General features: G+C 51.7%; 8 protein-coding genes across 8 annotated transcripts; 3 read left to right on the forward strand and 5 right to left on the reverse strand.

Annotated features, from left to right (window-relative positions):
- Window positions 1-994: 994 nt before the first annotated feature.
- On the reverse strand, window positions 995-1,351 carry CCOS01_09195 (uncharacterized protein; the record flags this gene model as incomplete). The annotated part of the gene is made up of 1 exon (XM_060457355.1): window positions 995-1,351. One exon carries the CDS (start codon window positions 1,349-1,351, stop codon window positions 995-997), a length of 357 nt encoding a protein of 118 aa, XP_060312055.1.
- Window positions 1,352-2,369: 1,018 nt separating this feature from the next.
- Window positions 2,370-3,608, reverse strand: CCOS01_09196 (uncharacterized protein; the record flags this gene model as incomplete). Its single annotated transcript, XM_060457356.1, has 5 exons — window positions 2,370-2,800; window positions 2,863-2,951; window positions 3,012-3,037; window positions 3,089-3,537; window positions 3,593-3,608. 5 exons carry the CDS (start codon window positions 3,606-3,608, stop codon window positions 2,370-2,372), a joined length of 1,011 nt encoding a protein of 336 aa, XP_060312056.1.
- Window positions 3,609-5,093: 1,485 nt separating this feature from the next.
- Window positions 5,094-6,037, reverse strand: CCOS01_09197 (alcohol dehydrogenase GroES-like domain-containing protein; the record flags this gene model as incomplete). Its single annotated transcript, XM_060457357.1, has 3 exons — window positions 5,094-5,134; window positions 5,191-5,322; window positions 5,380-6,037. 3 exons carry the CDS (start codon window positions 6,035-6,037, stop codon window positions 5,094-5,096), a joined length of 831 nt encoding a protein of 276 aa, XP_060312057.1.
- A 652-nt stretch (window positions 6,038-6,689) lies between these two features.
- CCOS01_09198 (D-xylulose reductase A) lies at window positions 6,690-7,956 on the reverse strand (the record flags this gene model as incomplete). Its single annotated transcript, XM_060457358.1, has 4 exons — window positions 6,690-6,926; window positions 6,987-7,548; window positions 7,607-7,890; window positions 7,945-7,956. The coding sequence occupies 4 exons, from the start codon at window positions 7,954-7,956 to the stop codon at window positions 6,690-6,692; spliced, it is 1,095 nt and encodes a 364-aa protein (XP_060312058.1).
- Window positions 7,957-8,362: 406 nt separating this feature from the next.
- CCOS01_09199 (short chain dehydrogenase) lies at window positions 8,363-10,367 on the forward strand (the record flags this gene model as incomplete). The annotated part of the gene is made up of 4 exons (XM_060457359.1): window positions 8,363-8,881; window positions 9,395-9,580; window positions 9,641-10,039; window positions 10,107-10,367. 4 exons carry the CDS (start codon window positions 8,363-8,365, stop codon window positions 10,365-10,367), a joined length of 1,365 nt encoding a protein of 454 aa, XP_060312059.1.
- A 1,383-nt stretch (window positions 10,368-11,750) lies between these two features.
- CCOS01_09200 (uncharacterized protein) lies at window positions 11,751-13,570 on the forward strand (the record flags this gene model as incomplete). Its single annotated transcript, XM_060457360.1, has 5 exons — window positions 11,751-11,895; window positions 11,976-12,290; window positions 12,347-12,400; window positions 12,457-12,832; window positions 12,895-13,570. The coding sequence occupies 5 exons, from the start codon at window positions 11,751-11,753 to the stop codon at window positions 13,568-13,570; spliced, it is 1,566 nt and encodes a 521-aa protein (XP_060312060.1).
- A 780-nt stretch (window positions 13,571-14,350) lies between these two features.
- CCOS01_09201 (fungal specific transcription factor domain-containing protein) lies at window positions 14,351-17,033 on the forward strand (the record flags this gene model as incomplete). Its single annotated transcript, XM_060457361.1, has 4 exons — window positions 14,351-14,571; window positions 14,656-15,979; window positions 16,035-16,501; window positions 16,571-17,033. The coding sequence occupies 4 exons, from the start codon at window positions 14,351-14,353 to the stop codon at window positions 17,031-17,033; spliced, it is 2,475 nt and encodes an 824-aa protein (XP_060312061.1).
- A 235-nt stretch (window positions 17,034-17,268) lies between these two features.
- On the reverse strand, window positions 17,269-18,744 carry CCOS01_09202 (uncharacterized protein; the record flags this gene model as incomplete). Its single annotated transcript, XM_060457362.1, has 1 exon — window positions 17,269-18,744. One exon carries the CDS (start codon window positions 18,742-18,744, stop codon window positions 17,269-17,271), a length of 1,476 nt encoding a protein of 491 aa, XP_060312062.1.
- Window positions 18,745-19,566: the final 822 nt, after the last annotated feature.

The raw sequence follows: 19,566 nt of genomic DNA on the forward strand, positions 1-19,566 counted from the left end.
CAAATAAGATGGATCTCGTAGTGACTCTGACCCCGTAGAATAAGCTTACATATCCGTACTTGGCCAACCAGAGGAACGATAATCTGCGCCGTGATACTTTGATACGCCTAGTGATTCGTGAGCTTTGGGGAAGATCCGGCGACAGCGCCAGGGTATCTCGGCCAGATTCCAAGTTTCCCAACCTCGTCCTAGGGCACGGTCTTGGTATCAACCCCAAGTCCCTTTGATGGATCATGGGCCTCCCTTCAACTCCAAAGACCCCACGGAGAAAGCTTCCTTCAATGGGGATGGTATGGGGAAAACTGGAGTTGGAATATCTAAGCGCTCAACTTACAGCTCGCGTGAGGTCTTGACGCTTCCACACACACCAAAAGAGTAGCAGGCAATGTAGGACAGAGACGCACACCATGTTCTTAAATGGCACATTCTCAATAACAGGGTGCTTCTTGTCAACCTCGACGCGGACGGAGTCCACCCGTCAGGGTCGTCACATGGCGAAGGAAGCGGAGGAAGTCCAACAGGCAACTCCCAGCCACCCAGGATCAAGCATGCAACCTACAGGTTTGCGGGGATTTCACGTCTTGGTAAATTAGACCTCATACGATCGTCCCACGCGGCGGCATGCCAACAAGAACTTTTTTTCTCCCTGAGTTACACTAAGTATATTGGTCAAATCCTTTACCTGAGAATTTCCATGTTAGTGAAGAACTGGAGATCCTTCGTTCAAACTCAGACCGGCTTCGGAGGGCAGAATAGAGAGCGAGTCCGACTGATCGACGGTTGCAACGCTACTAGGGGCACTTACCAACGGTCCCAGAAACCTGATTTGTATGCTCTCCCCGCGCAGTTTCTTTGTGACCGCTCCCATGGGCCATCGGCCATGTAACAGTCCATCCTTGGCGCCGAAGTCTCGCCCTTTCTCCGCGTTGTGCCATTCCCCTGGGAAATCTGTACAAGACTACTCACCCACGGCCGACGAGACTCACCACTTTACTCATCTTCTGACCAACGACCTCCACATACCCTTGGTGCATGTCGCATAGTGGCTCTCCCCAAAGGCGACAGCCCACTCAGCAGCAAAAGCGTCGTCAAAAATCCTCAGCAGCATCATCTGCTCCGGGTCCATGTCCACGCCGCAAACCTCGCACGGCGCGTTGACGGTTTCCTGGTCCTCGGCGGACAGCGTGACGATGTTCTTACACGAGCCGAAGAAGCACAAGCACTGCCCGCGGGCCGATGAGCAGACTTCGCGGCGTACCACCGCGACGTGGGCGCCCTTGCATCCGTCACGCGGGGTATTCCCGCCTACGGCGCCGGTGCAGTTTGCGGAGGCAATCCACTGGATGCACATGACTGGTAGTGGTTATCTTTCTCTTATTTCCCTCGTTAGGGTTATAGCTGCTACTATGTGAGTGAGATCCGAACGTGACAATCAGTTCGTGTGTCGTATCCGAAATTTTGCTTGATGTATTGCAATTGAATTCTGGGTAGGCAGAGGATGTTTGCTGATACTAGCGAACTAAATACCTTTACCACTCGGTGACTCTCGCTAAACAGACTCTATGTTTGTGTGTCAAACAATAACATTGTCTGTCATTTGAAGACCCAGCCCTTACCTCAATCGCCATATTATTTGTTCTATGAGCGAGTTTGATTCACAACCAATATCTTTAGTTTTTAGGTCGCAACACACACACATATCCCTGCACAATCAGATTTCAATGTCTTTTCTCTTTGTTTAGTTACGTTCTGTTAAAACAGTCTTTGAGCATCTGGTGAAAGTCGACGTTCACAAAAGAACGCCAAGAAACCTTGGCAACCGTGGTTCCAAGCCACTTGGCATCGCCAAGATGGGCTCCAGCTAGAGCCTCAACTCCAATGACCCGCATCTACACTTCTCATTCAAACGGTCTGATATTACGTTCCTCTTCCATCTAGAAAACAATATGCCCCAGTGGGATGCTGCAGCGGACACATCCTCCCGCAACCTAATCGAGACATGACATGAACCATCACCCCCGGCCCGCTGCCGCCATCTCATCAACGAAGGTGCCGCATAGCCGGTCCAAAACGTGTCAATCCGTCGACCAACCCGCAGCACCGGAGTAATCCTCCTCCACCACAAAATTCTCCGCAACCTTTCAACATGCTCGCTTCCCCAGACCAGGCAAAGTGCCATGCCACGTTCCTCCTTCCTTCCCCATGGGCCATGACGGGGGTGAGGTAAATGAATCACCCCCTCCGAGTTGAGGAACATGAACCCCCGGTTCCAGAGAACGCACGCCACTTATACCCCGTTGATCCGTGAACTGCGTGCTCGTTTGAGTGTAGCTACCGCGCCGCCCCCAACGTTTCCCCAACGCGACCCTTTACCCCGTGCCGAGTTGCGTTCCCCCAAATTCCAGAAGAACTTCCCTTGCCCTTACCGTCCTCTCGTCGTCGTACCCCGCAAAGACCACCAGCTTCTCCACCGCCAACTTTGCATACTTCTTACTTAACTCCATCTCCCCCATGTTACGGTACACCCCAGCAACTATGCCATAGAACTCGCCCGCCTGCGCCGTCAACTCTTCTTTCACCAGGATATCTTCAAGCTCGTCGATCAGCTCCGCCACCAAAGACGGTGAGCCTGCGATGACTGGGTCCTCGAGCTCCGAGAAGATCTCCGACAGCCGTCTGCGGTAAGCATCTGAGATGGCCAGCACTTCGGGAGAGGAACTACAGAGCACGCAGGTGCAGTTGAAACCCCACTCTTGAAGAGCCTTTTGCCGGTCTTGGTACAGCATGTTTAGCATCGAGTCTGTACGTTCCTGATATTAGTCCTGTTCAAATGGCTGTGCGGGACGGATTCAGGGTTCTTACAACTGATGCTTAGTTCCTCGCCCGGCAAGATGTCTTTGTACGCCACGATTTCTAGTTCCAATGTCCGGGGCGAGAAGCGGGTTATTGCACTAGCTTTTGGTAAGCACTCTATCTTTACCTATGTTGTCTCGAGAAGGTTGCAGGCGTACTTGGGCTTACAAGCATGATTGATTCTCTGATTGGTGTCAGAAAAGCTGGAACAAGATGCTAGAAGCTGATCACCTACCGCGACCTTTGGAAACAGTCCAAGGTGGGCAACGTTATTGAAATTTGCGCCAAATGTGTTTGTTCGGATGATATCTTCCAGAACATGGCCCCCGGTGCTCCTAGAAAGTTCAAACACTCTTTGCTGATCCTCTCTCGGCAGCCGAATGAAGCCCTCCTCTAACACCCACAGAGCCTGCATCCAGCTAATCGGCTCAGATACTTGCGCCAATTGCACAACGACAGGGTGTTCCCTCAAGATGACATCCCCCGCGCGGATGCGGATGTTTGCGACAGCTCCTAAACCTTTACCCGGTATCGTCTCAACATGGAAGGGGAGTGGGTCGGCAGAATCAGGTGAAGGTTGAGTACTCGCCGATTGGGTGTCAAAATCCTCAACGAGACTGACATGACCGGCTGCAACCTCTGGGCTTGTGATTACGAGAAGACCTTTGTTCCCCCGAAAGTCTTCTTTGATGAAAGCGCAGTGTTGTAGTGTCTTGTTTGACTTTGGGCCCACACATACCGGCTCTTGCGTCCATGGGCGCCACTCCGTGACCTTGGCAGCCTTCCCTGAACTATACTTCAATGGGCATTGTTGTTCAAACTCGATATTGGTAAGTGGACTGGGGGTATCAACAATGTGGTTGAAAGGAGTTGACGAAACAATAGTCGTAACCAACAAAAGGCAACTCCAAGGCCAAACTATAAGCGAAGACAAGCCCATCGTAATCGCAACAAAGAGATGACAGATGGAATTCCTAGGAGAAAAGCTATCCTCGAAACGACATGACCTTATAGAAAAGTTTCCTTTAGCCAAGCAATGGGAGCCTCGCCACCACCATTATAGCCGACCAATCGAAATAGTTGCCGCTGCCACCCTCCTTAGCGAAACAAGCGTGGCATTTAGGCTCAACCCGCGATACTACGACCCCTTGCGACGATCTTTTTCTCGGCGCAGGATCTCGCTAGACTGAGATAGCTCCCGCTTTCTGCATTTCTGTACGGACCGGAGCGTCAAACGCCGCGATGCCAAGTTCTGCCAAGATGCTTGGTTTTTGGAGAAAGTCGTCGTGTGGCACGTTCTTTTAGCTGGGCTGGGCAAGACTTATGAGATGGAGGGGAACCCTGCAGCCATGGCGAAATTTGAAGAGCGTCTTGGAGTTAAGTGAGTCTTATTGGGTTCCTTGACGATGATGCCAAGACCAGGGAGAGAGGGATGATCTGTAGTGATCGGGGGACGAGTTTCGTCAAAAAGGACAGCTAAGATCACAACGAGGTTATATCTAGCCGGTAGTATTCAAGCTCATTTGCTTTGCTTTGAACTTAACATGCTTCAGCATAAGACGAGCAAAAAGATACGATTGCTAGTTCAATCGCTGACGGGAATTGAGCCCGACGTGGCTGGTTACTGTTAGTGAAATGTTCGACGATATTCAGGATAGACGTCTGGTGCTTACGGGTCGAACCCACAACCTTGAGATTAAGAGTCTCACGCTCTACCGATTGAGCTAGCCGGGCAATTGATGCGGTTGATGAAGATTTATCGGGTAGATTGAAGCTGATGGATTCCAGGTTGTGCGTGAGGTGAGGGCACGATCCACATTCAACACCAAGGGCATCCATCGTGAACCCTCCGGACGACCCGGGCCTCGGCGGGTCGGGGTGTGGGCCCTCTTTCGGGATGGCGTTTCGACTTGCCCAGCCTGGAGCAGGGTAGAGGACGGCTTTACAATGTTCTAAATTAGGATAATAATATTGTTCTTAGCTCTTGCCCCTGTGTCTTTCGTGCTTACAAGAGGATGAGATCACAGGTAGCTTATAGAATTAGGGAGGTCAAGACTGGTACTCGCTCACATGATGACACAGTTGTGGATGTTGCAATCGTTCAATCCACATAATATATAACGTGGCGAATGAACAAACGAGATCAAGGCCTCATCCAAGTGGCATACAATTCCGACACGCAGCGTTCTGGTTTTAGTTGATTCTCTTCGCGATTCCTTGAGCTCTAGACTCTATCTTATCTATGGCAACGTGTAACCACCATCAATAACCAGATTTGCGCCTATTTTTATTAGCTAATATGACAAAATAGTATCCCTTGGAATTGAGGAGAAATACCTGTCATGTAACTGCTCGCACCACTTGCCAAATACACGTAAGATCCTTTCAATTCAGCAGGCTCGCAGAGACGACCGCCCGGAATCATAGAGAACCACTTCTGCCTCCACTCCTCGGGATGCACCGAAAGCACTATCAAAGTCAGATTTTCATCACTCAATAGACGCATGGTATCGAGATTGTACTTACTATCCGTTGCAATAAAACCGGGCGATACGCAGTTCACTCTCGCAAAGTCGACCCACTCGACAGACAACGACTTGGCCAAGTGCACCACCGCCGCCTTACTAGCATTATACGCCGCCTGCTTCTGCGGGACGTTAACCAAGATGGCGGAAACTGAAGCCGTGAAGATTATGCTCCCTCGACCATCACTACCACCTTTCAACTGCCTCACAAAGACCTTGGCAGCAGCTTGCGCAGTCCAAAAAGCCCCGTGGAAATTGACGTCCAGCATATCACGGAACTTGTCCTCTGGATATTCGATGGCAGGGATGTGGTCTGCGATTCCGGCATTGGCAACGACAATGTCGAGCTTGCCGCCTCCGACTTCCTTTGTCGCAGTCTCAATGACGGATTCCACTTCCGCCCTGTTGCGGACGTTGCATTTGTACGCCTTTACAAGCACACCGTTGCCTGATGCAGATAGTTTGGCAGCCGTGGCATCGGCTTCTGTGGGGTCGGTGCTTGTGTATGTGATTGCGACCTTAGCACCGGCCTCAGCGAGTCCGCGGGCAACTTCCAGGCCGATACCTCGGGTTCCGCCGGTAACGATGGCTGTCTTGCCGGTCAGGTCAAAATGCGCGATGACGGGCGCTGTCGGGTTTGGGTGGCTTGGAAGAACCATCTTGGATATTCTGTTGCGTCTCAGGAACTAAAAGGCCGTTGGTGGGTGAGGACAAGGGTAAGATTGCAATGTGAAGGCCTGGCTGTTGTTTGCTGGCCAGCTGAGAGCTACGTCCAGGAAATTTGTACCGATGAGAATACAATTACGATGGACTCTGAAACCCTTTACGTCCACCGGCGAATTAGGCCGACGGTCGACAGGCTTCCGGAGCGGGAGGGGCCATTTCGGTGCGGGGAAGATGCTGCACTCCGGGTGCCTGTCACCCCCGTCCGCCCATCTGAAGGCGGATAGTAGGGAATCGACTGAGGTTGGTAAATGACAACTGCCCAACTGTTTGCAAGAAGACGGAGTAGCGGATTCTATCCGTATCGCTTGAAGTAGTAAGGCGCATGAGAAATATTGTAAGATAGTATCCAGGACAGATTGGTGGTATTAGTGAGCAGTGGGATATGAGAATTGTTCACTAGCCACCATATGTGCACGTACATCACCGACGTAGGATTTGGGAGATTGTCCAAAAATATAAGCAGTGATAGATACATGAATGTTTACTTCTTAAAATCCTGAGTCATACCAATCTACCGAAGGCTGTGGAGCGTTTGACATGAATGTTCAATCCATATTTTCGTTGCTAACTCAATACAAGATCGCATCATTTGGGTACACCTTCTATGACTACTTTGAGAGTGTTCTCTTTAGCCTGCCTCACAACCTCAAACGCCTCAAGAGCCTCCTCGAACTTGTAGCGATGCGTGATCAACTTCCTTGGAAGAACCTTTCCACTGGCAACGAGATTCACAGCCTCGGGGTAACATCCTGTTTGATATCGGATCGACCCCTTGATGGTCAAAGCTCGGATACAAGCTGTCGTGATGGGAAATACGATATTCTAGTTTTATGTTAGTAAAGGGTGTTACAATGTTCGGTGGTCAAGTGTGCAAGAACGAACCTCTTTTCCCATGCCAGCTTGAACAAATGTCCCGCCTTTCTTCGCGGCGAACACACCAGCCTGGATACACTGCTCGGCACCCGTACACTCCAGAACGACATCGGCCCCTTCCCCAAGGCCATAATCTCGCACAATCTTCTCCCCAATAGCGCGAGCAGCGTCAACGGGGTCCTCCGGAGCGTCAGGCAGCTTCTTCGAGACGTACACATCATCGGCAGCAAACTCCCTCGCAAACTGAGCGCGAGACTCGGACACGTCAACGCCGATGACCTTGGTGGCCCCATACGCCTTGGCAACAGCCTGACACAAAACACCAATCGGCCCGCAGCCAAACACAAGAACCGTTTGGCCACCCTTCAGTTCCGCCACTTTGCAAACCTGGACGGCGACTGCAACTGGCTCTACTAAAGCACCGTCCTCGGAAGACATGTGCTCAGGAATCGGGTAAGTGTAATCACTGGCAACAATATAGTACTTCTGCAGCGTGCCATCCCAGGGAGGCGTTGCCGCGAAGATTGTGTCTGCGCATAGGTTGTATGAACCTGAACGGCAGTAATCGCAGCTATGCAAATTGTTAGAAGCCGTTGCTTGCCTGTGTTGATGGTTGGGGAGAAGCTCACTGCCGACACGGAACACCTGGCTCTATCGCTACACGGTCGCCAACTTTGACATTCTTGACCTTGCTTCCGACCTCGACAATTGTCCCTGAGCTTTCATGCCCCAGAACAATGGGCGACTCTAGGATGAAGTCACCGATCCGGCCTCGCTGCCAGTAGTGGACATCGCTCCCGCAGATGCCCGTCTGCTCGATGTGGACTCGGACGTCGTATTCATCGCGAAGTATTGGGACTTTGCGGTTCTCGAATGAGACGTTCTTGACAGAATGAAGAACGAAAGCAGGGTTCTGGGCAGGATATCAGCGAGATCAAGGGAGCAGGGGCAGTTGATAGGGGCATACAATTTCGCACATTCTGGATTGATCCCTTACAAGGGTTAGATATGTGAGACTGAGATAACCTTCAAGATCTGGAACTCTTCAATGATCTTTAGTGTTCAGTCTGGCAATCACCTTAATGTGTGTAGAGATGAAGCATGGCCTATGGCCGTGACGTCGAGGACGGGGTGGGACCGCCGTGCGGGGTCGGACAGTGAATCGAATTCGGGCGACAGTAGTCCGATGAGCATTGAGCGCCGGACTAGAATCAAAAATTCCAGAAGCATTTTGCCTACTTCAGGGAATTCCTTTCACTGAAAGTCTAGATCAATCTCTGGAGTCTACTAATAGAACACACCCTTCTTTAGGGTCGTTGTGTCCGAGAAGTCGACTTCCCCCTGACTTTGCAATATCTACAAACTGTCGTATTACCTACACAAGTATGGAGTCTACATATCATACCCTTGTTCAGCGTATCATCCTCAAATGGGCTGAGAAGAGGCGCACATCATCCGACACCTCCAATGTACATCCCCGCCTCATTATCGCCCTCGCAGGGCCACCGGGGTCCGGAAAGACAACCATCGCCCAGAAAGTCGTCTCCGCCATCAACGCCTCCCAGGAACCCCACCCAAAGTGTATTGTGCTATCTGCGGACGGCTTTCATTTACCTCTCGCAGCTCTCCGGGCGCTTCCTAATGCGGCGGAAGCAATTGCTCGGCGCGGGGCCCCTTGGACCTTTGATGGCCAGGCTGTCATCGACCTCGTCCGGCAGCTGCGGGCTTCAGCAGGACTGCGACCCGTTCTTGCACCAACCTTTGACCACAAAGTAAAGGATCCCGTTTCCGATGGGTTCACTGTAGATGCAGATGTTCAGGTTTGCATTGTTGAGGGGAATTATTTGCTCGTGGATGACGAGCCCTGGAACCAGATCGCAGATTTGGTAGATGAACGGTGGCTCGTGAGAGTTGAACCTACACTGGCACGGAGACGAGTTGCCGCACGGCATCTCGCAGCTGGTATTGAAGAAACAATGGAAAGAGCTCTCTTCCGGGCAGAGAGTAATGACATGGTCAATGGAGAATTCGTTGACAGGCACAGTGAGGGTAGATACGACGTATCGATCGATAGCATAGAAGAGTTACCCAATTGAGGAGCATCTAAGATCGACCTCTCGCGGATGACAATCCGGACTAGCCTACTAGAGCTGAGGGTGACAGAGATCCGGCTTTGGCTTCTACCCGGACCCGGGGGACCTTGGCGAAAGCGACATTAACTTTTCTGAGCCTGCAGAGTAACTACCTCTTGGAAACCAAAACGGACTGGACGAAAAGGTTGTGATTGAAACCAGGTATTTGAATGTCTCTCATGAACAGCTTGGGCTGAAGAATTCCTGTCGCCAAAGGTATCAGAACTTCTAGTCATCCTATCTTCCGACTAACCTCCTACTCTATCCCATCTGTCGGCTCGCTAGTCAAGCAACATGGCAACAAATGGTTCCACGAATGGGGCGAGAAAGTCCATCAGAGCCTCCAATCCGCCCATCGAGGATAGTGTCTTCAAACAGTTCCGCCTTGATGGAAGAACGGTCATAATCACTGGTGGAGCAGGCGGAATAGGATCAGAGATTGCCAGGGGCCTCGCTGAAGCCGGTGCCAACGTATTCTGAATCTCATCCCCAGTTCAGTACATATGTGGCTGACACAGATACCATCTACAGATCGCCATATGGTACAACAGCTCTAAAGCCGCCGTTAACATTGCCGCAACCATTGCGGAAGATTTTGGAGTCAAGACAAAGGCTTATCAAGTCAATGTCACTAACTACCCTGCTGTCGAGGCAGCGGTGGCAGAAGCGGTCAAGGACTTCGGTCGTCTGGATGTCATGATCGCCAACGCCGGAATTCCGTCCAAGGCCGGGGGCCTTGACGACAAGGTCGAGGACTGGGATCGTGTACGTGCAGTCGACTTCGACGGCGCGTACTACTGCATGAGGGCGGCTGGTCTTGTGTTCCGTGAGCAGAAGAGGGGCGTAGGCATCATCACTGCGTCCATGAGTGGTCACGCTGCGAACGTACCGCAAGAGCAGAGCTGCTACAATGCCTGCAAGGCAGGAACCGTACGATTATACCATCTTCTTTGAAACACCTGACAAAGGCATTTTGGCTGATACTAAGGACTTGTAGATACACCTAGCGCGGTCTTTGGCTGTCGAGTGGGCCAAGTGGGGAGGACGCATCAATTCGGTGTCTCCTGGTTACATCGATACCGTCATCTCGGGTGATTGTCCGTTCGAGATGAAGGAGGAGTGGTTCAGCTTAACACCACTGCGTAGAGATGCTGATCCGAGGGAGTTGAAAGGCGTTTACCTGTACCTAGCGAGTGATGCTAGTTCCTACACAACTGGGGCTGACTTCATCGTGGATGGTGGGTACACGGCACGGTGATCTAGAATAGCTTGATACATCAAAGTCTGTTCAATTCAAACTTCAACCGTGGCATCTGTAACAGATTCCTGTCATTCACATCTTGAACTCTGAACGTATACAGTCATGCAATGAAAAGTTTTTCTGCTTGAATCACTTTTGAACTTTCTGGTAAGGTAGTATCCGCAACCTCACACCACAGTCAGTCTGAAAAATATGAACAGAGAGACTTATTGATCAAATACTAGATGATGGTAATGAATATTTACAGACCTTACAGGGAGTAATACCAACTCATATCTCAATCTGACTTTACGTCCCTCATATTCGCTTATCAGTAATTCAGAAATAAAGCAGAATTAGGGAAAAAGCTGCAAGTAGAGACGGATGTACTGACACCATCTCTTACATGGTTCGTCTTGGGCGTCATAGGTTTGTGCTAAGTCAATAGCACAAGTGACTTTTTCACAGAGAAAAGATTGTCTTTTTGATCTTGGACTTGGTGACATTTCCTCCATCTAGCTTTATGAGCCATAGTGTTCTCACACTCTTGACTTCGACATCAAATACTTTTCGGCGGCGCTTGGTTGACGCAATATTTCAATTTCACAACTAAACTAGATATCACCTCGAGAACATGGCGGCGTCGATACATCCGAGACTATCAGGCCGAAATCCGACCAACCGATCCTCGATATTTCCCGAAGCCTGCGATCCTTGAAGCTGCAAGCATCTTGCAACCCGGTTCAACCTCGTCGTCGCGCCATGATCGAGAGATCCCGGCTGGCGGCCCCCATCCACCCTCGCCTAAATTCCCGACCCACGGCGGCTGCGCGTTATCACCGGGCAAAGCTACCCGAACTTGGACTTCCAATAAGTTGGCAACAGTGCCGCAACTCACCAATAGCGACTGTCACTCCTCGTCGACTAACTCCTTTACATCCCGCTAGTGCAGGGTGACAGTCGTCCGTCGTCCCCGCACTTTACCAACCGCACATCGGACTTCCTCACAATACCACGCAAAAGCATGACTCGCGTGACAGGACGTATGTCGATGCAGCACAGCTTGAGTGATGCTACCCCATGGGCGAATCCCCCCGTATTTTCAATGACCCATTTACCACGCTATGTGGGGTAAACGAGCATGCGGAGGACTGCCGGACGCGGTATTCCCAGGTTCCGGCTGCTTGGGAACTATCTTGTTTGCGTACGAAATGCTCCGCGACAAGTTGATCACCAGCCTCCATGGGCTGCCTTCGTCCAAGTGCATGTATAAAGCTCTTGCGGGCCCCGTTCGCGAACTATCATCAACTTGTTGTTACCCTGCCTTATCTTGCCCATACATCGTCCGTCACATCTCCGTGTTAGTCAATGTTGCAAAAGCAACCTCGGAAATAAGCCACCATGAAGGACGAGCAGATTGTCGGCGCCGCCTTGGCTGGAGTTCTTCCCAAGACAGACAGATACTGGTTCCAACAGCCGCATTTGCTCAGGTTGAATCTGCTACTTCTGATCCCTCTACTGTCCTCTTCAGTTGCAGGTTACGATGGTGAGCGCAGAGATAATTCCCAATCCCTCCTCTCTGTGTAATCAACAGCTACTAATACCACATCTCTACGTTGCATGTAGGCTCCTTGATGAACGGCCTTCAATCCCTTCAACAGTGGCGAGAATACTTTGGACATCCGGCCGGCGTAAGGCTGGGAGTTGTGAACGCAGCGCAATCTATTGGATCTGTTCTAGCCCTGCCTATTGTGGGATATCTGGCGGATCGCTTCGGCAGGAAGCCCGTTCTCCTGTCTGGCATCATTCTCATCATCATCGCCACGATAATCCAGTCCACCTCGATCAACCTACCGATGTTCATCATCTCGCGGCTAGTTGTCGGCTTCGGTGGCATGTTTGTCGTTCATCCGAGTCCCATGCTCATTGCTGAATTAGCTTGTAAGCACCCGGAACAAGATGAGATGAAAAACTTTTCACTGACGGACGACGAAAAGACCCGACACACCGTGGAAAATACACATCAGCTTATTGGACTATGTATTATCTTGGTACGTGAAGCCCCCAATTTTAGATGACTTCCGGAAACTGATTCAAAACTGGACAGGTGCGATCTTGGCTTCCTGGACAACTTTCGGGTGCCAAGATTACCAAAGTGAGTGGGCATGGCGGGTTCCCTCCATTCTTCAAGCCGGCTTCCCACTGGTGCAGCTATGCTTCTACGCCTGGGTTCCAGAGTCACCCAGATGGCTGGTAGCACGAGAAAGAACTACAGAAGCAGCTGCAATTCTCGCAAAGTATCATTCAGGGATTCATGCCCCATCTGAAGGCCATACTCCTCTTGTTCGCCGTGAAGTGGCCGAAATTGTCCAGACAATCCAGCAAGAAAAGTCTGCAGAGACGACGGGCTGGGTGGCGTTGGTATCCACGCCTGGCAATCGCAAGAGGACGCTAATTGCAGTTTGTGTGGGAGCGTTTGCCCAGTAAGTGCTCTCCTGTGGGTTCTTTGAAAGACTGAGTAATTTGCTGATGCGTTGTTCTTCAGGTGGAATGGCATTGGCGTAGTCTCGTACTATCTCACACTTGTTCTCAACACCGTCGGTATCACGGACACCTTTACACAAACCTTGATCAACGGTCTTCTTCAGATCTTCAATTTCGCTGCCGCTTTAAGCGCTGCCTTCCTCGTCGACCGGCTTGGCCGTCGAACTCTATTCCTTTGGTCAGGGGCAGGCATGCTGGTGAGCTACATTGTCTGGACAGCGTGCTCAGCTGTCAACACAGATACCGGGTCCAAATCCGCTGGAATTGTTGTCGTCGTCTGCCTCTTCACCTTTTACTTCCATTACGACATCGCTTACACCCCACTTCTGATGGGATATCCGACCGAGATTTTTCCCTACTCTCTGCGTTCCAAAGGCATCGCGGTTGAGCTATTCGCAATCTACGGGTCACTGATCATCGCGGCATTCGTAAATCCCATCGGTCTAGAGAACATTGGGTGGCGTTATTACATTGTCTTCTGTTGCTTTTTGGTAGTATTCTTTGTCGTTACGTGGGTATTGTTCCCGGAGACCAAGGGGTACAGCTTGGAAGAGATTGCGGTGATTTTCGACGGACCCCAGGCTGTGGAAAACTTTGAGGATGCTTCAGAGTCGAAGGAAGAGAAAATACTTGCCAAAGGCGGAATTCACGATATCGTACATAAGGAGGAGGCATAGTAATTTCATCTTTCATGTATATGCGTCTTTGGGGCGCGGATGGCTCTAGGGAATGATCTAGCGAGAGATACCGCAACATTATGAGGTAAATTTAATTTCAAGAGTGAATAGTTCGATACTCATTGGATTAAGGCAAAGGAACATCTGCCAATTTGGTTGGAGATGCCATCCATCAGATAGATCTCAAAACTATTTTACAATCACACCAGCGAGCTGTTATCAACTTTGCTTGTTTGCTCCGGCCTCGTGGAGGGATTTGGTCCCCTCCACAATTGAGGTCTACTTTAGTCTCTTGTGTCGACTGGGTACAGACGAGACGCATAAACCACACATTCCATTAACCAGTCCAAACGACAGTTCTCTCAGCCATTCTCAAGAGCCGACTAACACCGGACGGAGCTCGGCCGTGCAAGGATTGCATCCCCCCTGATCGCGATCAGATGGTGTTGTGGATCACCACAGCGCAAGCGTGCGGAGAAAAAAGGGCGGGGTTTCACTGGGAGTTCGTTGCGGTTGGAGGCCAACCTCACCTCACCCCATGTGTGCCAGACCAACACTTTATCGATTGTTCGCCTGTTCCTGCATGTCATGTCATGACGTCTTCAGATACGGACTACACTCGCCCTTAGTCTTCTCAGCCGGCCCCTGTTGCATCGTCAAGGACGGTTACCGCTCCCCGGCTCGAATCGCGATCTGAATGCAGAGACGGCTTTGATGCTTTACTAAGCACTCCAGAAAGCCCGTGGAGAGAGTCGTGACCAGCTTCAAACCTAAAGGAAGATGTCGTCCTCAGGTGCGACGGGTGACAATGAGCCGGCACCTCCTCAGCCGAGCAACCATGACCCCCTTAGCATGGCCTTCCCGTCGGCTGATCAAGCATGCAAGGAGTGCCGGAGGCGGAAAGCCAAGTGCAACCGGGCGATTCCGACATGCAACTTGTGCGTAAAGTACCGCCGGCACTGCCTGTACGAGAAACACGCCCGCACCCCGTTGACAAGGAAGTATGTAGAACTAATTCGCTATCCCTAGTGCATAAACGTCGAGCGCAAATGGACCTCTTCCGCTGACATAACGCCCTTCTGCAGACACCTCACGGAAGTAGAAGAGAGGTTGGAGCGGGCTGAGGCAATCATAACACAGATGAGAGCGCTGATGCCGGCCCAGCTAAGATCGGGATCCGTGCTATCCAGTCCAAGGAACCTAGAAACACCGGCGCCGAGAAATGATGAAGAGGACTTTGACTTTTCAAAGCTTGACACTCCGGCGCCGTTGGAGGCGGCCCCCCTTCCGGCTCCTCTCCCGGCCCTCTCGGCCCAAGGGCCCGACGCGCTCCCGCAATGCGAAGCTGTCCATCTTGAGCCGTCACAGCCATTCCAACCATCATCACTACCCCAGAATCATGTCCCGTCCTCAGTCCTACCAACCTCCAACATGAGATCCGAACCCCAGCGCGCTTCGAGAATTGCTCAATATAAACCTCACAATGACACATCGCACAGAGACCTCAACCTCCTCGAGGCTCATCCCACAGACGACTTCGAATGGGACGAGCAAGAAACCCTAACAAACTACTCGGCGTCTCCCGAGGCCATCTTAGAAGCCGACTTGAACGGCGAAGTAATCGCAGATCCCATCGCAGACGGCATGGCCTCGCTCGCCGTCAGCGAAAGGGAATCAGGCTACCTCGGCGTCGCGTCCGGCGCAGCCCTTCTCCGTCTCCTGGAACCATCAACACCGAGACGAAGAACTCAATCCTCCTCCTCAAGACCTGGTATAGGCGCAGGGCCCCAGCAGCAGCAGCAGCAGCAACATATCACCAACCACTTGCAAAACCCACTCATCGCGCAGCAGCCAGATCCCAACAGACACATCACAGACGCAATGATAGACGCCTACTTCCGCCTCTACCACGTAAGCTACCCCATCATCCACGAAGCCACCTTCAGAGCGCAGTACGCCGGCGTCATCCCCCGCCCCAGCGGCGACTGCTGGCTCGTCCTGGCCTACACCGTCGCCGCCATCGGCGTCTACACCACGGCCGCGAACCTCGACAACCTCGACACCTCGCTCTTTTCGCAGGCCCGTTCGATCCTGTCCTTCAACTTCCTCGAGGTGGGCAACCTGACGCTCGTCCAGGCGCTCACCCTCATCTCCAACTACCAGCAGAAGCGGGACAAGCCCAACTCCGGGTACAACTACCTCGGCCTGGCCGTGCGCATGGCCATGGGGCTCGGTCTGCACAAGGAATTCCAGGGGTGGAATATCTCGCCTTTGAATATGGAGATTCGACGGCGGGTGTGGTGGTCGTTGTGTGTGTTCGATGTCGGGGCGACCATCACGTTCAGCAGGCCGTCCGTCTGGCCGTACGAAGGCGTCGAGGTCTCGTTGCCATTGAACGTCGACGACAAGGTCGCTTTCCCTACTGGCTTGGATTTGCTTTGGCTGTCGCTAACCTCCCTCGTAGTCATTAACCGCCATCTCAAAATCATACCCCCCCGAAACAGACGGCATAACCCCCTACACAGCCGTCCGAACCCAAGCAAGCTTCCACATCGCCACAACGCCCATCTACACAAGGGTAATCTCAAAGCCCCTTCCCTCCCCAGACGAGATGCTACGACTAGACGAAGACCTACTTGATCCATGGCTGGCAAGCGTTCCGTCGTACTTCTCCTCTACCAGCCGCGTGCCGCCAAAGTACGCTCTCGCCCACGCCGTCATGAACTGGCGGTACAGAAACCTCCGCATCATAATGTACCGCCCCTTCGTCATCCGTCGGGCCCTACAAGCCCGCGATAGACGATCAGATGACTCGCCAGATAACGTCCGCGCTTTCGAAAAGTGTCTGGCAGAGGCCAAGGCAACCATCACCAGCATCAGCGAGTTCTGGCAACGGAACGAGCACAACCGTCTCGGTGCCTGGTATGCCTTGTAAGTACCAACATCCGCACCAGTCTCCTTCTGGACTTCCTCAATTTACTCACTCTCCCCAACCTCTAGATACTTCTTGTTCCAAGCGGCCCTGATACCCTGCATCTGTCTCCGCAACGACCCAGCATCACCCAACGCCAGAGACTGGCAGGAACAAATCACGACCACAACACGGTGCATAGCCGCCCTCGCCCCCGTAAACTCCAGCTCATCTCGATGCTACCAAGTCATCATTGACCTCTGTGGCAGGTTTTTGGATAGCAATGAAATTGCGCTGCCCGTAGCCCCCTCCGCGACGGCTCGGGCAGATTCCACAACGTCTCCTAGCTATGAGGACAATGCAGCACAACCTTCGGCTCCTGAGCCCATAGATGAAAGCCCTCAGACCCAGATTAACAGCGTTCTCTCTATGATGTGGCCCAATGTGCCTCCCTTAGAAGCGGCTGACGTCGTCATGGGCGACGACGCGTGGATGGAGTTCCTTAAGGGAGGGACAAGTGGCGATGGTGATGGGATGTGGTTCGGGAGCTAGCTAGTCTGGCTACCTCTATCAGAAAGCGGATTTCAGCAGGAAGACTTGCAAGCAAATAATCTGATGCGAGGAGATTCCATCATTAATGTTACGCTCTGTCTTCTACATGCCTTTACTCAGGAATCTTCCTTTCAAAGCTATGATCATCCTCAGTTCCTTCGTCGACATCAAGCCAGCTCTCATGACATGTCGTGAATCTTCCCCGAAAATCGTCCGCATCAGCAGATTGTGTCGTTCATATGACAGAGGACTTCTTTCCCTCGATATCGATGTTCTCGTCTGAGGTTGCATCCCTTGCAACAATTCTCATAGCCCACTGAACCTCATCCCAAGTTGTCTCCCTGATCGACAAGAGCGTTGCTGAGCGACCAATTGCAGCCTTCTTGTCTTCTGATACCTTGCAAAGACATCGACACAACTTGTTCTTTCCTTCGGATCCTAAAAATACCTTGCTCTGATCATCCACAGGCCCACCGCTCTTCCAGCCCCTGAATACGCCGCTGAGAAATGGCTGCCGATCGGTAAAAAGATCTCGCAGCTGTACATGTTGTACTCTGGCAACGTTCTCCCGGTTGGAGTAGACGACCCGCGCGAAAAGCTCAAAGAAAACGTCCTGCTTCTCCCGGCTACATTTAGCTTGCGTATTGAGGAGCTCTCCAACTCTGAAACAAGTGCGCATCATGATCGTCGAAGAGAGTCCAACGACCACGGAGCGGTCTCTCATTTTGTCGGGGAAAGGGGGTCTGACTAAGGGTGCCGGGCTCGAATGCTCTTTCAGTGATTCCTTGGTGCCTCTAATGCTCATTTCAGTCTCATGATCTAGAGAAGCGCCAGCCGCAGTTGCTGCGCATTTTGTCACAAGCTCCCAGTCGACATCATCATCAATAAGATCAGGTTCACTCAGACCAGTCTTTAAAGCTTCGCTCGTGTTCATATCAGGCTCGGAGAACTGCAATTTGGAGTCGAAGCTTGAAGCTGATCTCGAATCGCAGTCCATCTTCCGTATGACGCTTGGCGGAGGGAAACCAGGAGGCTCGTCCCCGGTATCTTCTAGAAGCTGAATCATCTCTTCTTCGTCAAAGCCTTCGAGACCATAGTCATCTTCGACAGTTTCTTCACTCTTTGACGACGATTGGGCAAGGCGATCGACGTTGAGCTCAGGAAATGGCTTACCGGAATCTTCATCTACATTAGACAAGGTCTCAGATACGGCATCGTGGTATTCACCAGGTAGTTTCTCCATCGGGACAAAACCTTCGCCCCCAACGCTGTCCAGATCTACATAATCCATCCAAAAATCTGACAGATCGGGCTCTGCCACATGAACATGCGTGGTTGTTTGCAACGACGAGATCGGCGGTGTCTTGGGTATCTCGACAACGTCATCAGCTGGGCTTGTCGGGATCTGTGGAGACTGCGGGAAGTCTACGGGAGGGTACTGCTGCCTTGAAGTTGCGACAAGATTCGCTGGAAAGCCGGGCTCGAATGACATCTGAGGCAGGCCCTCATGATCGAAGATGTTCGGTCCCACGCAAGCATCGACAGCTAACCGCTTCAATGGAGAAGAAATTGCAAAAGATGAGCTCGGCGTCAGAGGTCGTTTTGGAACGTTGGTGGGCTCGAAAGCACTGGCGACATTTTGCATCGTGGACGTCGAGTCTGCGGTATGTGGTACTTCGAAGGTGTCAGTCTTTGCTAGGTAAGAAGACATGAGGAAATGCTACCAGACTACTTCTTCCGTGATTTACGAACGTCTTCAGCCTTGAGCTACGATGACATACAGAGAGCGGAAGTCTAGACAGTCGACGTTCTGGCGGCTCGATAGTAAATGACAGTGCTATGAGGGAGAAGAGCACGATGAAAGGGCAGAGGGAAGGTTTCAAGTAGGCAATGGAAGTTCATGGAAATGTGTATTGCTTCTTGGACGGAAGACGGGTTCCTTCCTTTCCGAGAGGTACCTCATCCGGTACTTACCTTACCCTAGGTAGGTACCTAAGACCTTGGGTTCAGGCAGTGGCTGCGATGCAGGGCAGGAGCGAGTGCCGTTGACCAGGTGAAGGAGTTGGTGACGGGAAGGAGCAAGACCATCTGCGCCTCCCTTTTGTTATCTTTTCCTCTTTCCTCGAAATTAATGGAAGGCAGCAAGAGGAAAGAACTGAGACGTGGTCAAATCTACGTGCAGTTCCTGGGGCAATGTGTCCTTCCGGGAATAATCCAGAACCATGGCATTTGCAACTGAAAACACCACCATACATAGCCAGGCAGTGCTCCTTGTCACTTCACGATGCCTTCACTGTGCTACCTGATCAGATGAAGGATTCATTTGATCGCGTCTTGGACTCGCCTATACGAAGACACCAGTCTTCTGAAAAGCCGTCACCATATGCACCGACTCTCAATCATTAGCCTCGCCGCCCTTGTCGTTGTCACCAACAGCCACAGAAGACCGGTAGTCTCGTCCTTCCACAATGACGAGCATCTTGCTCATCTGCCAAACAGCTCTCGCTTGGCAGATGATCCCCGATGGCCGATG

This window comes from Colletotrichum costaricense (assembly GCF_030867565.1).
Source record: "Colletotrichum costaricense strain IMI 309622 chromosome Unknown Scaffold_9.1, whole genome shotgun sequence".
Classification (NCBI taxonomy): domain Eukaryota; kingdom Fungi; phylum Ascomycota; class Sordariomycetes; order Glomerellales; family Glomerellaceae; genus Colletotrichum; species Colletotrichum costaricense.